Below are 13,987 nucleotides of genomic sequence, written 5' to 3' on the forward strand. Positions count from 1 at the left end.
CAGTTTCATTTAAGAAAAGACCCATCTCCCCAGGAAACCAAACAAATCGAATTGATTTGACATGTGGGTATCTTGCGCACAGCAAGAACCACTGCTAGAAACTCGGGGAGATGAATAGGTGTAAATTCTTGAAGACGGAGTGAAGAAGACCAGTCAAAGGACTGGGAGTAAATGCCTACACCTGCCTTTTCTTCACACACCGAGGCATCAGTCGCAATTGGAACATGTGAGCAGAAGGTCAACAAGTAGTCTTGGAACATATTGTTCAAGAAGGAGAAAGGCAGTGTTACAGCTAAACTTCAACACACACTCGCGCTGTGTATTGCGCATAGTTTTATCCTTCAGCCAATACTCCTATAAAATTAATATATTCATTCTCGCGATGTGCACTGCACAACTTCGTCTTCGTCAACTTATACTACTATCGAACTAATATCGTTGGCAGACGCGCCGCCGACAGAGCAAATAAAAGCCATGAGCCAACCAGCCTAAACACATGCTTTTGTAACTACGTAAAAAAGCTACCACTTTTTTCTTTCACGATTACTTACCAACGCTACTTCACTGTTCACATATTTTATCGCTTGAGGTGGGTATTGTTACCGGCTGCTTATGGCCTCATGGGAAGATAACTCGCATCACTGATGTGAAAAAACTATTACTTTGGCCGACTACCTGCGAAATGGTATATTTCCTAATTCGTTCGTACGGTGCAAAGCCAAGATGCATCGAGCCCGGAGATATCCGACGTGGAGCTGGAGCCTTTTCTCGCCGAGTAAGCCTGGTGTCACCACCAACAAGACTGTTGCAATAGATCATCCGAATGCCGTTGGTACCTCATTTAAAAGCCCGTATTATTCTCGATGTTTTGTCCCAGCATTCGTAGAATGAAAGCCAAAGTGCTAACTAGTCATGGCATAAAGTGTCGAAAAAGTGTTTATGGGAAAGCTGGCGGTCCCTAGACAGACGTGTCTGCCGCCATGTGCTTTATTGTGCCCAGCGGCGCGTAGCCGTTCGCTCAGGAAGGCGACTTCATGATGCGCTCCTTGAGCATGGCCAGCTGGTCGGCGATGGCCGGGGGCAGCGAGCGGCCCACCTGCTCGTCGAAGAAGGCCTTGATGTCGCGGCACTCCTTGATCCAGAACTCCTTGTCGACGCGCATCAGCTCCGCTATGTTGACCGGCTCGCTCAGGCCGCTCAGGTTGAGCGCGTCGTCGGTCGGCACGTAACCCAGGAACGTCTCCTGAAAAGGAACCACACGCAGTGTGCGATGAAGTTGAGGCATGCTTTGCATATGTGGAGAGTTTCACGATCTCCTAGTTTCTATTTCGTTTTCGACAGCCTGAACACAACGCGGTAAAGTATAGATGTAACTGGAAGTGCGTATTGCAGCAGACTATATTTTAAGGTTATATAAAAAGGTTGCTTTTTTACTGCTTGCAAAGTTTTCATAAAAAGTATACGTTTCTAACTGTTTTATCAATGCCGCAGTTAGCATTCTCTGCCAAGCGAATGCCCAGCTCAAGGGGGGTCTCGGGGTTCTCAGATTCCCGACCACTTTTGACAAGGAATCTGAGACCCCCTGTGCTAGAATACTGATACTGCATGAGTCCGAAGTAGGCAGCCATTTTTATCGAAATCTTTACTACTCAATGTTCCTCGAGTTTCGATAAGTCCGTCACTTTGACCTTCAGCGACCATCAGCCGCTCCGAAGCTGCGCCGAAACCGATGACGAGCCGGAGCTTCGAAAGCAAAGGAAAGGCGCATAACTGTCCGCCTGGGACAAAAATTATTGTGGGACGATGAAAAGATCGAAAAAGAAAGTCCCTGCCCGTGCCACTAGTCCCCCTGGAACAGTGGACAGCTCATATGCGGGCCGCCGCGGTGGCTGAGTGGTTTTGGCACTCGGCTGCTGGCCCGAAAGACGCGGGTTTGATCCCGTCCGCTGTGGTCTAATTTCGATGGAGGCGAAATTCTAGAGGACCGTGTACTGAGCGATGTCAATGCACGTTAAAGAACCCCAGGTGTTCGAAATTCCCGGAGCCCTTCACTACGGCGTCTCTCGCAGCGTGAGTCACTTTGGGAAGTTAAACCCCCATAAACCATAAACCAAACTAAACCTCCGTTGCGCTTTAAGCTACGTGGCGGTATGATAGATGTGCGCTGCATGCGTTGGCATTTACAACGTTGTAGCAGAAACGCGGCACTGAAGCTATACGCCGTCGGCGTTCACTGTGTTCATTGGCGTTGGTGTAGACAGCGTTTTAGACTTCGATGATTTCAGGAAATTAAGGGCGCTTAACTGGCTTCCTGGGTCAGTGGACGCCTCAATCGCGCTTTAAGCTGTGTGGCGGTAATGACAGAGGTGCGCTGCATGCTTGGCATTGACAACGTTGCGGCAGAAACGCGGCACTACAGCAATAGGGCGCATCGTTCTTTGGGTGCCCAACCTCTTGCGATCAAACATTAGATTAACTGCCACCTGCCACGGTGGCAGGATGGGCGCGCTGTCTATCCAGTGTGCGGAACGCACTCAACGTTGCAGACGCCAAGCCGCGTCTACTTGCCCGATACACCAGAACTTTCGCTCTCTAAGCAGGTTCAATAGCAGTTGAACGGCAGCTAATCTTTCATTCTTCTTGTCAGTGTTGGCCGGAGCATTTCTTTATCGTTTCGAAAACTTTTAGTAATAATCATTAAGAGTTTTTTTAAAACCAGAGACTGAGAAAAATAAAAAGTCGGCAGTACTACAGAAACGCTGGAAGAAAAAAGTAAAAGGTGCACTTAATTATCCTTATGTGCGGAAATGCGAAAGCATTCAGAGTTGCGTTGCCTCTTCTGTTATCTAGAAATGTAATTATTTATCGATTAATATATTATGGTTCATTCATCATCAGGCATTACTAACGTTAAATTATTTTATATTTAGTATTCAGTCGATTAAACTAATTAATTATCTTTCTTAATTATTGGTGAAATAATTGCGTCGTTATCTTTACCGTTTTCTCAATTCTCGAGAAATTACCAGTAATTCGCAATTTTTGCGATTTACTCGGAGTAACTATCTAAATTACTTGCCTTATTGTTTACACATTTTTTAGTAATTAGGTCATTTAAACTTTTTATGGAGTCGTTATTAACCATTACAAATCATAATTACACTCTTACTGTATGAACGACAGTTCATGGGGAAATTATCCACAGCCCTTGGTGACACATCCTGTCCAGGGCACTCTGAGGCAAGAAATGCTTTTACTTTAAAAGGAAAACCCGTGCCCTCACACTACGAGTCTGTTCATAGTTGGCCACTCACCTCCAAGGCTACACAAGAACAAGCACGCAACAACGACCACATTGGCAGAGCTTGGAGATCGCTTGTTCTAGGTCTGTGTCATAAATTGAGCAAACAATGACCTTTAAAAATGATTTCTCCCGTTTTAGTAAAACGATGGATGGGTAAACCATGTCGCCAGCCGATTTCTCTCTCTCCCTTTAATTTCTCTTTCTGCGTGCGCTCGAATCACAAGAGGCCCCCTTCGACGGAGCCAGACTTTAAGCCCTGCCAAGATGTTGAGTAACTGGTCAGCACAGACAAGTCTGCACCCAGCGCGCTTAAATTCCTTTGCACGCAAACAAAATGCACTGTGACAACACGACGGACGTGACGGTGGGGGCTCTGTTGCGTTTCGAGAAAAGTGAAAGGACATGCCCTGGCGATGTTGACTTCACCGTCGACGCGACGTATAATCCAGTCCAAGACGCGGCTGTTCTCGCCGAAGCCTGGCCACAGGAACTTCCCGTCGGCGCCTTTGCGGAACCAGTTGACGTGGTAAATTTTGGGCAGCTGATTGCCTTCCTCTTTAGCGAAGCTCAGCCAGTGGGTCAGGTAGTCGCCAAAGTTGTACCCAAAAAATGGTCGCATCCCGAAGGGGTCATGCATGATAACTTTGGCTGAAAAAAAAAATATATGCGTATGCACCGCAAGGCGTTAAAGTTAAGCAACCGTAGCAAATTACTAACCGTTAGTACATGAGATCGCGTGCCGTATGTCATGCAACTCGCGTAGTACCGTGTATCATGAACAGATAAATCCTTTCTCTGCGTAACACAACCCAACCAATCAGGCGATTATCTAGAAGAAACTGAAAGAACGCTTACCTTTGTGCTCGGCAGCTGCCGTCGTTTCAGACCTCATACAGGCGCCTAGGAAAACACCATGGTTCCAGTTGAAAGCCTCGAACACCAGAGGCACGCCTGAAACGACACTCAAGGTTTAGCATCCATATTTGGGCACATACAAAAATACGATATTCTTTTTTCTGCAGCCCAACGTGCAAGCATCAATTTGTGTTACAGCTGATGCTCAAGTTAAGAACAGGCAAATGCGTTTACACACTTCCTCGACCTAGTTGCCTTCGCATCCAGTCCTTCGCGTGTGTCTCGCAATCGCCTTGTGCGCGTTCAGAATTGTCCGCGAAGCGAATGGACTGTAGAGTATGTGCGCGTCAAACGAGCTCGCCAATATACGCGTCTTATCGGAGACCGGACCTTCAGGTCGGCGGCCACCAAATATGATGGCTGACACGGGCACGCCCTTGGGATCCTCCCAGGCCGGATCGATGATGGGGCACTGCCCGGCCGGGGTGCAGAAGCGCGCGTTGGGGTGCGCGGCTGTCTTGGACTTGTCGCCAGGCTTCCAGTTGGGCTCGTTCTTCCACGACTTGATGGTGACGTCAGGCGGCGGCAGGTCCAGACCCTCCCACCACACGTCGCCGTCACTCGTCTCGGCCACATTCGTGAAAATGGTGTTGGTCTGGATGGTCATCATGGCGTTCGGGTTGGTCTTCATCGACGTTCCTGTGTGTGCACAAACACAGCATTGAGCTTTCTCTTTGTAGTTCAAGGGGAAATCTGTTCGCGTGCCTTAACTCGGTTCACAAATGACTGGTGCCTAGGCCAATCAGTCATAAACTGTTTCTAAGTGCATGGAACTTTGTAAAGCAAGCCCCAACATCTGATTTTTTATTCGAAAAATAATATATTAACACTAATCCTATTCCTTACCGAGGAGATGAAAGCCAATAGAAGGAAGGATTGACTTCCGTTACTACGAGTGTATATGATTTAGTGTCACGCATTCCGTGCCTTCATTCACCTCGGAAGCCAAGGCGTATTTTATCGCAGAGTTTGGCCGTTAGACGTAAGGAGACCTTCGTTTCTCTTTTCACTGTCTCTCTGCGTTAACAGTCCGGCAACCGATGCATCAACTAGCCTGAACAATGCTCTAGCACTGTTGCTTTGGTAACCTCCATCTTCATGCGCAGAAGAAGAAGAAGGAGGAGGAGGAGGCAAACCTTTTATCCAAGGCCAACACTAAGGCCCAGTGAAAAAGTGCTTGTTGCGTTAAAACCCGCTGATAATCTGCCGAGCACGAGTGAAACCAAGCACTCCGGGAAGGAGGGGAAGGGTAAGAGAAATAAGGAGAGGTAATGGCAGTGTTACATATGAGTGCAGAATGTGTTCTGTGTCTGCCTTTATCTCCCGGACAGTTGGGGCAGTGAGATGTGCCATGTGATCTGAAGATGCAGAGCATTAGTGGGGTGAGGAGAGTGAACTTTGCGTGTGCTTGTCCCGCGTTGAGTGACGGGTGAAGTAGGGATAAAATTGCGCGATTTTTCCTGGCGTTCTGGGAGTGATCAACTATTTGCTCTTTGTATGTTGCGGCTTTTTCCGCTAACGTTTGGTCTAGCCAGGGAATCGAGGACACCTGGATGTTAATTTCGTGGGTCCGTTGATGAACCAAGTCATTTCCCTTGATCCCAGTATAATCAGGCATCCAACGCAAGCTTATTGTAATGTTCGAAATGCAGTTATAGGATTCTGTTAGAATGTGATGTAGGTGGATTTCCAGTAGTCGGCGTTGTATACTGCGAATGTCTTTGCTGGAGCACGTATAAATGTTGATGTTAGTGGACTGGTGTTAAGTGAGTAGGCTGCTTCTTGTATGGCATATAATATCGCCTGAGTTTCTAGAGTATTTAAGGCAGACACTGTGCAGAGGCCTGACCATAGTTATGGCTGCCTCCCCGAGCCTCGTCTATTATCTATTTTATGCGCCTGTACGCTTGTATTTTTGTACACCGACACAATCTCCAGTGCTATTCCGTCTGAGCACACGAAAAATACAAATGTCCCTCTTTGCTTTCTCAGTCGTTCAACTACTTGCCTTATATTAAACTTTCAGTTACTCGGAATTGGCACTAGTCTACTTCTAGTTCAATAAGTTAAACTAGTCGGCATAATTTAAGGACGGCTGCGCTTTTCTATTCCTTTTCATCACATGAATAGGCTACTTCGATATCTATTTAAAAATACCCTTCACTCCTATTCCATCTGGTGCCATCACCATCGACTCGTACCCATTCAAGTTCCAAGCTCGATCATGCGCACCCCCGCAAAGGCAGCGAGTATGAGCACAGTGGTCCGATACCTTGCTACGCATTACGAGCACGAGCGCCTCCTGACCCCCCTTCCTGCACTGTCCCGCAAACGTCCTGAAAATTCGGAATAAAAAGAAAAAAACGACACTTTGGCCAGCCTCGAAATATTTCCTGCTCGGAGGTTACACGCACCCGTCACGGAAATGAATTCAACGGCCATTGTCTAACGCGGTTATATAATAGCCTTGAACTCAGGCGGTAGATCACGCGATCCAGCTCGTTGACTGCGCTATGAACGCTGCGCAAACCGCCAAATTTCGACGATGCGTAGGGAATCCGCGCTCGATGCTGCGAGAATGTCGCGATGCCGCTGCGTGAGTACCTGGGCAGACACCGAAAAAGCCGTTCTCCGGGTTCACCGCGCGCATGATGCCGTTCTCGTCGAAGTACAGCCAGGCTATGTCGTCGCCAACGCACTCGGCGCGGTAGCCCGGCAGGGTGGGCGTGATCATGGCCAGGTTGGTCTTCCCACATGCGCTGGGGAACGCACCCACGATGTACGACTTGTTCCCGGACGGCGTGGTGACGCCCAGGATCTGCGAGCGCCGATCGCCGCGCTGCCCTGTACGACACGCCTCGCTTTGCTTTGCCGCACGCTTGGCGGCTGTGTGGCAAAGCTAGATTTAAAGAAGCATCGGTAAGCCGCTAAAACGCGGCTTAGGGAGAGCGCGAGGGAACCGCGAAGTGCCTGACGCGAGGCGACGAAAGAATACATTCCTTGAAATATCGGTGCCAGATTATGTCAAGAAAGTTGTTGTTCAAGCTCTTTCAGATTGAGCAGGCTGAATTGCACTGTCGACCTTTTATTTATTTTTTCATAAGCTTCACATACTTTGGAAGAATAGTTTTGAGCAAATCTTAAGTTGAACATTCAAAATTCAAGTTTAATTAGAATACTCGAGCAAGCACAAGGTCCCTTCACTTTTTCCGCACAATTTCAATTCACCCAGTACTGACTGACATTTGTCGTTCCAGAAGGTTTACGCAATGCGCGGATGACAAGCTGCAATAGCTCTCTCCGCAACCTGGAAGAGAACTTACCAGCATGTGCTCGGCGAGCCAGCCTTCGCGCCTTCCCAGGTTGCAGCCGATACGCAGGGCGAAGCACTTCTTTGCGAGCAGCGAGTTGCCGCCATAGCCGCTGCCGAAAGAGACGATTTCGTTGTCGTGCGGTATGTGCGATATGATCGTCTTCTCGGGGTTGCACGGCCAGTTGCTTACCAAGGGCTCTGCAAGAGAGTCGGTCGTGAGCGAGCATACATAATTAGTAATGACGCGCGCAAGAAGCGGCACTGGTGCCCAAAGTTGTGACATTAATTTGCGGATTTCACTACTTGCGAAACGTGAGCATTCTGCGACGTATTCGACGCTGATGAATTACGTGAGGGCAAGTAATGACCGAACTAGTCACGCACTAGTTCTCGCGTACTCGCTACTCTAGTCACGTACTAGAGACGTACGGTCAACGTTATCATTGAGAGCTGGCAAGTAGAACAGGTCGCAGTAATGAATCTAAATGTGTTGGCGATGGTCGCCTAGGATTTAATTGATTCCAACTGAATTAACAAATCACGTAATCACCTTCTGGATCACTGAAGATACGCAAAAATTTTCAACTCAGAATTCGTACAGCGTCACAACACGGAAGGAACCATAAGTGGGGCAGCATTGCAGTTTAATCATGAAAGTGCTGCTTCGTACTTCCGAATAAAGCACGAGAGATCCAGAATGTTCCGGGCACGAGTGCGTGTTTTCAACGTACCACGGCTGGAAATACTCTCCTAGTGGCCGTTCAATTAGAGCGCCCAACTTTGCACAGCGGTTTGAAATCACCTCCTCCTGGGGTCCGCGCGTTCCGGTTCAGAGCGGGAAAAAACGTTAAAATAGCTATCTTTTCCAAAATTACGCTATTTTGAGTTCCTTTTCACGCTACACAACTTTCTAACTGAAACCTGTTGCGTAGCTCTATTGGACTGGAAGATTAGTTCGAACAAATTAATCCAAGAAGGTAGAAATATAACAAATGTGTCTATTCCACGCTAACACAAGCAGCGTTGTTTTAATATTATTTCCGCAACTTCCATCAGATTCTTTTTTAACACTGCACTCACTTTAGCTGGGTCACACGCAGCGTTTAAGCATAACGCATTATTTACGCTACTAACTCAGCACATCCTAATACACAAACACAACTCACGCAGTGACTGATTAAATGTTTGCAAAAGTGCGCGTACTAAGCTATAATTGAGCCACATAATAGCACCAATCAGGACCGGAAACCAACAAGCACATCTCATCATCCAACTGCAAAGCTATAAGCATTAAAAAGGCTGCAGAGTAAACTGTTAACATTTGCACTTATCGCCATGACACTTATCGTCCCTTCGCTTTGTTTAATGCTCTTCCTTCAGCTGTGAGGAACAACTATTCTACTTCAGTTATTTGTCTCGCTGTCTCAAGGCTGTTGTAAAATTGTAGCTAAGCGCGCAGGTTTCATATGCAAACTATACCTAAATACATCCGCGGTGTTTTCTACATCATCACCGTGCTTTTAGCAGTCGTGCTTGCAGTAAGCGGCCGCTTAAACCCTTGAACTCCGTTTTGCAATTAAGCATCTCTGCTGGGTTAAAACGAGGCTCACGGAAATATTAACTTCGTTAGTAAACACGCTTCTTGAGGTGTGTTTTTATGAAACGTTGCAGCGTCACTTCGGCGGAAAGCGTGATAATTGGAGGTAAAATTACTGGTCCCTTAAAAACACCAGCTCCCGCTGCGGTATCCACTGCCGGTCGCTTGCTTTTCGCACTTTGGCTTTGGCTGACCCCATTTAGTGAAGAATATTGGTAGAGCATCGACATCGACACCACCTGCACCGCGTAATTGCGAGTTACAGAATCGCGCACGTCACATGCTGCCCAACCCAAAGGCCCGTGGGGCGTCGCCGCGGAGACAAGCGCACCTTTCAGGGGAAGTGGACGGCCCATGCTGTGCACGCACTTGACAAACTCTTTGTCCTTGGTAGCCGCCAGCGGCTTGGCTCCCATGCGGGTCATGATGCGCATGCTGGCAACCACGTACGGCGAATCCGTCACCTGGACACCGAGCCTGGACAATGGCGACTCCACGGGGCACATGCTGAAGGGGATCACAAACATGGTGCGCCCTGCGAGGCATACGCAGCCCGACAATGGAGCAGCTCAGGCGTTTCGGCCGAGCTAAACAAAGAGAGCCGGCACATTTTTTTTTTCTGCTGCGACTGTCTTCGACAAAATATCAGTTATCCTCTTTACGAGACATGCACGGAGCAACAGCACCCGACCGGCTGTACGTGCATTCCCTATACCTATAGTAGCTCCTATGTACAAAGTCGAAATAAAGAGATCAAGACCCCTGTTCCAAGGGGAACATTATTGTCGCCTCCCAAAAAGTAAACCCACGCACCGTCCTCCTTGGGAGCTCGTACCTTTCATGCAGCCGGGAATGCACTCGGAGAGGATTTTGCGCAGCTCCTCAGGGGCTATCCAGTTGCCGAGGATGCCCTTGACACCCGGCGCTGGAATGGGCGCGGTCTCCTCTTGGCGCGCCGTCGCTATGCAGGTTCGCCCTTCGACACGCGCCACATCTCGAGGGTCCGTCCGCACCAGGTAGCTGCAAGACGGCCGCCGGCTCACGACTGTTGCTTATAGCCGCATACTGAAGCTCCTCTGCTCTCCGAGAGTTCAAACGCTGCGCTTATGGGCAGTGGCCTCAGCGAAAAAAGGCCCCGTCGCTGTTTAGGGCCACAGTCAACGTCGCTCGAGCGGAATTTTTGTGCAACACAGAGATACGCACTGGTCTGATCAAAACTATTGTAAAAAAATACTTAAACGCAGCTTTTGGCGACGCATCACTCATCACAGTAAACAAACCACGCTTCTATGACTAAATGCGCACATTTCCGTTCAGTGAATCCCACAGATCCCCCACAGATAAGTACCTGTGTGCCACCAACCGGTATCTTACGGCGACATTTGCTTTACACCGGCCAGGCCACTGAGAGTTGGAATACATTGCAAAAAAAAATATTAAATGAAAATACTGATCGGCCATAAGGCGCACAATAGGAGACACAAGACCCGGGAGGCGATTACAATGCGATGACGCAGAGGGAAGACGCACCAGTTGGTGTGCTTCTTCAGCGGCACCGCGAGTCCCAGCTTGATCATGAAGGCTATGATAGCCTCGTTCTCCTCGCTGCTCCCGTCGCACACGTACACGCTCGCTGGCTGGCAGAGGCGGCGCTGCTCCTCAACGAAGTGGCGCACTTTCTTGGGCAGGTCGGTCACGTCGTGACCCTTCCACACCGCTGGCGGCTTGAACAACCAATCCTCGTCCACGGGCGCCGCCGGCTTATGCTCCGGGGGCGAGGACGGTGCCGACTCCGCTGGAGCAGTCGGTGGTCTGCTCGTGTCCTGCGCCGAGCGCGAACAAGGGTTCCTTCAAGCGTGCTCGGATGACGCGCCCCACAGGAGTGCAGCAGCCACCGTTTACTTGAGTTACACAGTAACGACCTAATTTGAGTTCCTTTTGAGGTGCCTGTCAAGGAGTAGGGATTGTTGGCTGGATGATAGTGACGATCTTAAATGCTACTGATCTAAACCATGATGGCGGAACAGTGACGATCTTAAATGCTACTGATCTAAACCATGATGGCGGAACTAAGTGATGGCGGAAGGCAGCCGGATGTTAATACATATAGGGACACAGAGCCGGCTAACGAAAAACTCAGTAGAGTGCGACCTCACGAACCTGTAGCGCGACCATGACAAAGCGGAACTAAACGCGGAGGGCAGAGCGGATGCGTGTCGCTAAGTGATACAACCGAAGGGTCTCTGTAAGACAACCGCATTCCCCAGTTGAAGCCTCCACCTTGCCATTCTTACGAGCACAAATGAGGAACCCAGTTGTGAATTCGCGACCTCAACGGACTGCACTGGACGCTGGTTGGACCTATAGCGCACGTGTGCACGCTATCAGCGAGATTGCAAGGCTACATTCCACGGCTGTCGCTTAGAAGGGAACCATACACAAAAATAAAAAAATTGCAACACGGACGGATCTTCATGCTTCGCGCGTCGAAGGCAGGCGCAAGCCCGCCAAGCCACGACAAGGACAGAGCTCTACTCACCATCATAACCGCTGCGACGCCGAGACGGTTACAGTTTAGACGTTCTGGAGTCCTGGCGCTTCGGTGGCGTTGGAACAATGGCTGGGGCCCGAGCAAGCTGACACGCACACCTCGTGCGCGCAACCTCTTCGTCTTTTGCGCCGCCTAGCTCGTGCATCCCGCGCAATGCGGGCGGAAAAATTTGCGCTCCATCTCGTCTTCAGGAGAAGGCACCCAAGCAGAAAACATAAGCGTACGCATTTCTAACGCAGTTCATAATGAAAGGCTTTATTTCGAGGACCCGTAACACCCGCGGTTCCTGCCTGCGCTTACACTATTACTACAGTGTTTTCGTCGCCACTACCATCATTCTGAACAGTTACAGCAAACGCAGTGTCATGACTACTGCACCTCGTTTGAATTGCCCTGCGGCGTACTGCAAGCATGCAGTTTTCATTCCCCGTTTGGCCAGCCTCCAGAAATGCTCGGTTCCGGCTGACGATGTCAAAAGCTGGCTGCGATTTTTGGCAGCTAATGTGAGATAGAAAGCATCATTCACCGCTTTCTGGGTGATTGCTGGAGAAAAGACTTTGGCTTGGGCTTGTCTTGGGCGTTATCTTTGGACTCAATTCGTTTACAGACCAACACCGATAAGCGACGTAGGCAAGACGCGGTGATGCTGCTAACGCCGAGATGGTATACTGGCTTGGTTCGGGGCCTAGAAAGAAATACATGCAAACAAAAGTCCTCAAAATTATTTTCTTATTTCACTCACGACGTACGAAGTCGACCCTCCGTTAACAGCTGGTCACGCACCTTAGGAAATAAATGCGAAAGTATGAAACGCAGTTCGATAGGGATATATTTTTAAAACACTGTGGCATGTGCGTGTTCTCATATGCGGGATTTACTCCTGGGTGAGGATAACAGGCGGGCGCGCCGCCCATAGAAACGGATGTAAACAAAGCATTTGAAACTACTTTTCTAATTCCACGTTGCACCTGGGAAGTCGGCCCTTCATTCATAGCTGGCGAAGGCATCACAAAATATAATGTGAGAGCAGAGAACGCCATTTCGAACTCGCCACGGTGGCTCAGTGGTTAGGGCGCTCTACTACTGATCCGGAGTTCCCGGGTTCGAACCCGACCGCAGCAGCTGCGTTTTGATGGAGGCGAAACGCAAAGGCGCACGTGTGCTGCGCGATGTCAGCGCACGTTAAAGATCCCCAGGTGGTCGAAATTATTCCGGAGCCCTCCACTACGGCGCCTATTTTTTTCCTTTCTTATTTCACTCCCTCCTTTATCCCTTCCCTTACGGCGCGGTTCAGGTGTCCGCAAAGATGCGAGTCAGACACTGCGCCGTTTCCTTTCCCCCAAAACCAACCAAGGCGACCTATTTTTAAAAAAGCAGCGATAAATGCGTGTTTCCACGCCGGATACACTTCCAAATACCGTTTTACTCGTGTAATGAAGGCACCGCCCTACTTTGACTGTCAGGAACGCAATTTTTTACCTCGCGTAACAAACGCACCTCCTTTTTTGTCGCACAGTCTGATGATGATGATGATGATGATGATGACGACGAAGATGATGATGATGATAGTGAATGCTAGCGGGCGGCCTATTTTGAACGCCAAAACAGCTGGATGGATGGATGGATGGATGTTAGGGGCGTTCCTTTACTGCTAAATAGCTAAATAACTATGCGGTGCTGTAAAGCTCTACTTGTCGAGTGTCAAGGCCTACGGGACGAACAGCCATTAAGAATGTTCCGCGAGGAATCCGAGAACCAACCACGCCTCGTCAGAAAGGCCTTCTCTGTTAGACCTGTCATACTAAGGACTGTAGCATGTTGCAGCTGGGTTTCGCACTGAACACTGTGAGTTGTGCCAGAGTTAAATCTAGTTGAGCTCTCTTTGGACAACAATATGAGCGGCTCTGCGAGCTTCGCAGTTTTAAAGTTTTGAAAAGTAAAACTGGTTTCTTGGGCATTGTATTCTTGCGTGCATGTTAGGTTTAGAACTTAATGAACACTTCTCGTATCCCAAAGTACTCTGCCAGTACTCACCCGTGGGGCCGAAACTCGAAGGCCAACAAAACGGCTAGAAATAACACTAGGGAGGTGTAAAGCTTAGGGACTGCGAGAAAGCAGTGTAAATTAGAGGATAAACATGAGTTGCGTAAACCCTAGCTGACACCGACATGGGCAAGACGTGCAACGCTCAGAATTGACAACACGCACTCTATTAGGGAGTATCCAAGGGCCAGGAGGAACCATTGTATTTCGGACGCATACTAAGCATCCATAACGTCGACAGTTTGCCACACCAAAGATAATCGG

The 13,987-nt window shown here is 49.0% G+C and overlaps 1 protein-coding gene across 1 annotated transcript; it reads right to left on the reverse strand.

Annotated features, from left to right (window-relative positions):
• Positions 1-971: 971 nt before the first annotated feature.
• LOC144114772 (phosphoenolpyruvate carboxykinase, cytosolic [GTP]-like) lies at positions 972-11,820 on the reverse strand. The gene is made up of 10 exons (XM_077648724.1): positions 11,669-11,820; positions 10,660-10,952; positions 9,965-10,149; positions 9,461-9,664; positions 7,543-7,730; positions 6,824-7,037; positions 4,550-4,858; positions 4,160-4,255; positions 3,711-3,952; positions 972-1,243 (listed from the first exon to the last, which is right to left on the reverse strand). Exons 1-10 carry the CDS (start codon positions 11,672-11,674, stop codon positions 1,019-1,021), a joined length of 1,962 nt encoding a protein of 653 aa, XP_077504850.1. The 5' UTR covers positions 11,675-11,820; the 3' UTR covers positions 972-1,018.
• Positions 11,821-13,987: the final 2,167 nt, after the last annotated feature.

The sequence above is a fragment of the Amblyomma americanum genome, chromosome 1 (genome assembly GCF_052857255.1).
Source record: "Amblyomma americanum isolate KBUSLIRL-KWMA chromosome 1, ASM5285725v1, whole genome shotgun sequence".
Lineage (NCBI taxonomy): Eukaryota > Metazoa > Arthropoda > Arachnida > Ixodida > Ixodidae > Amblyomma > Amblyomma americanum.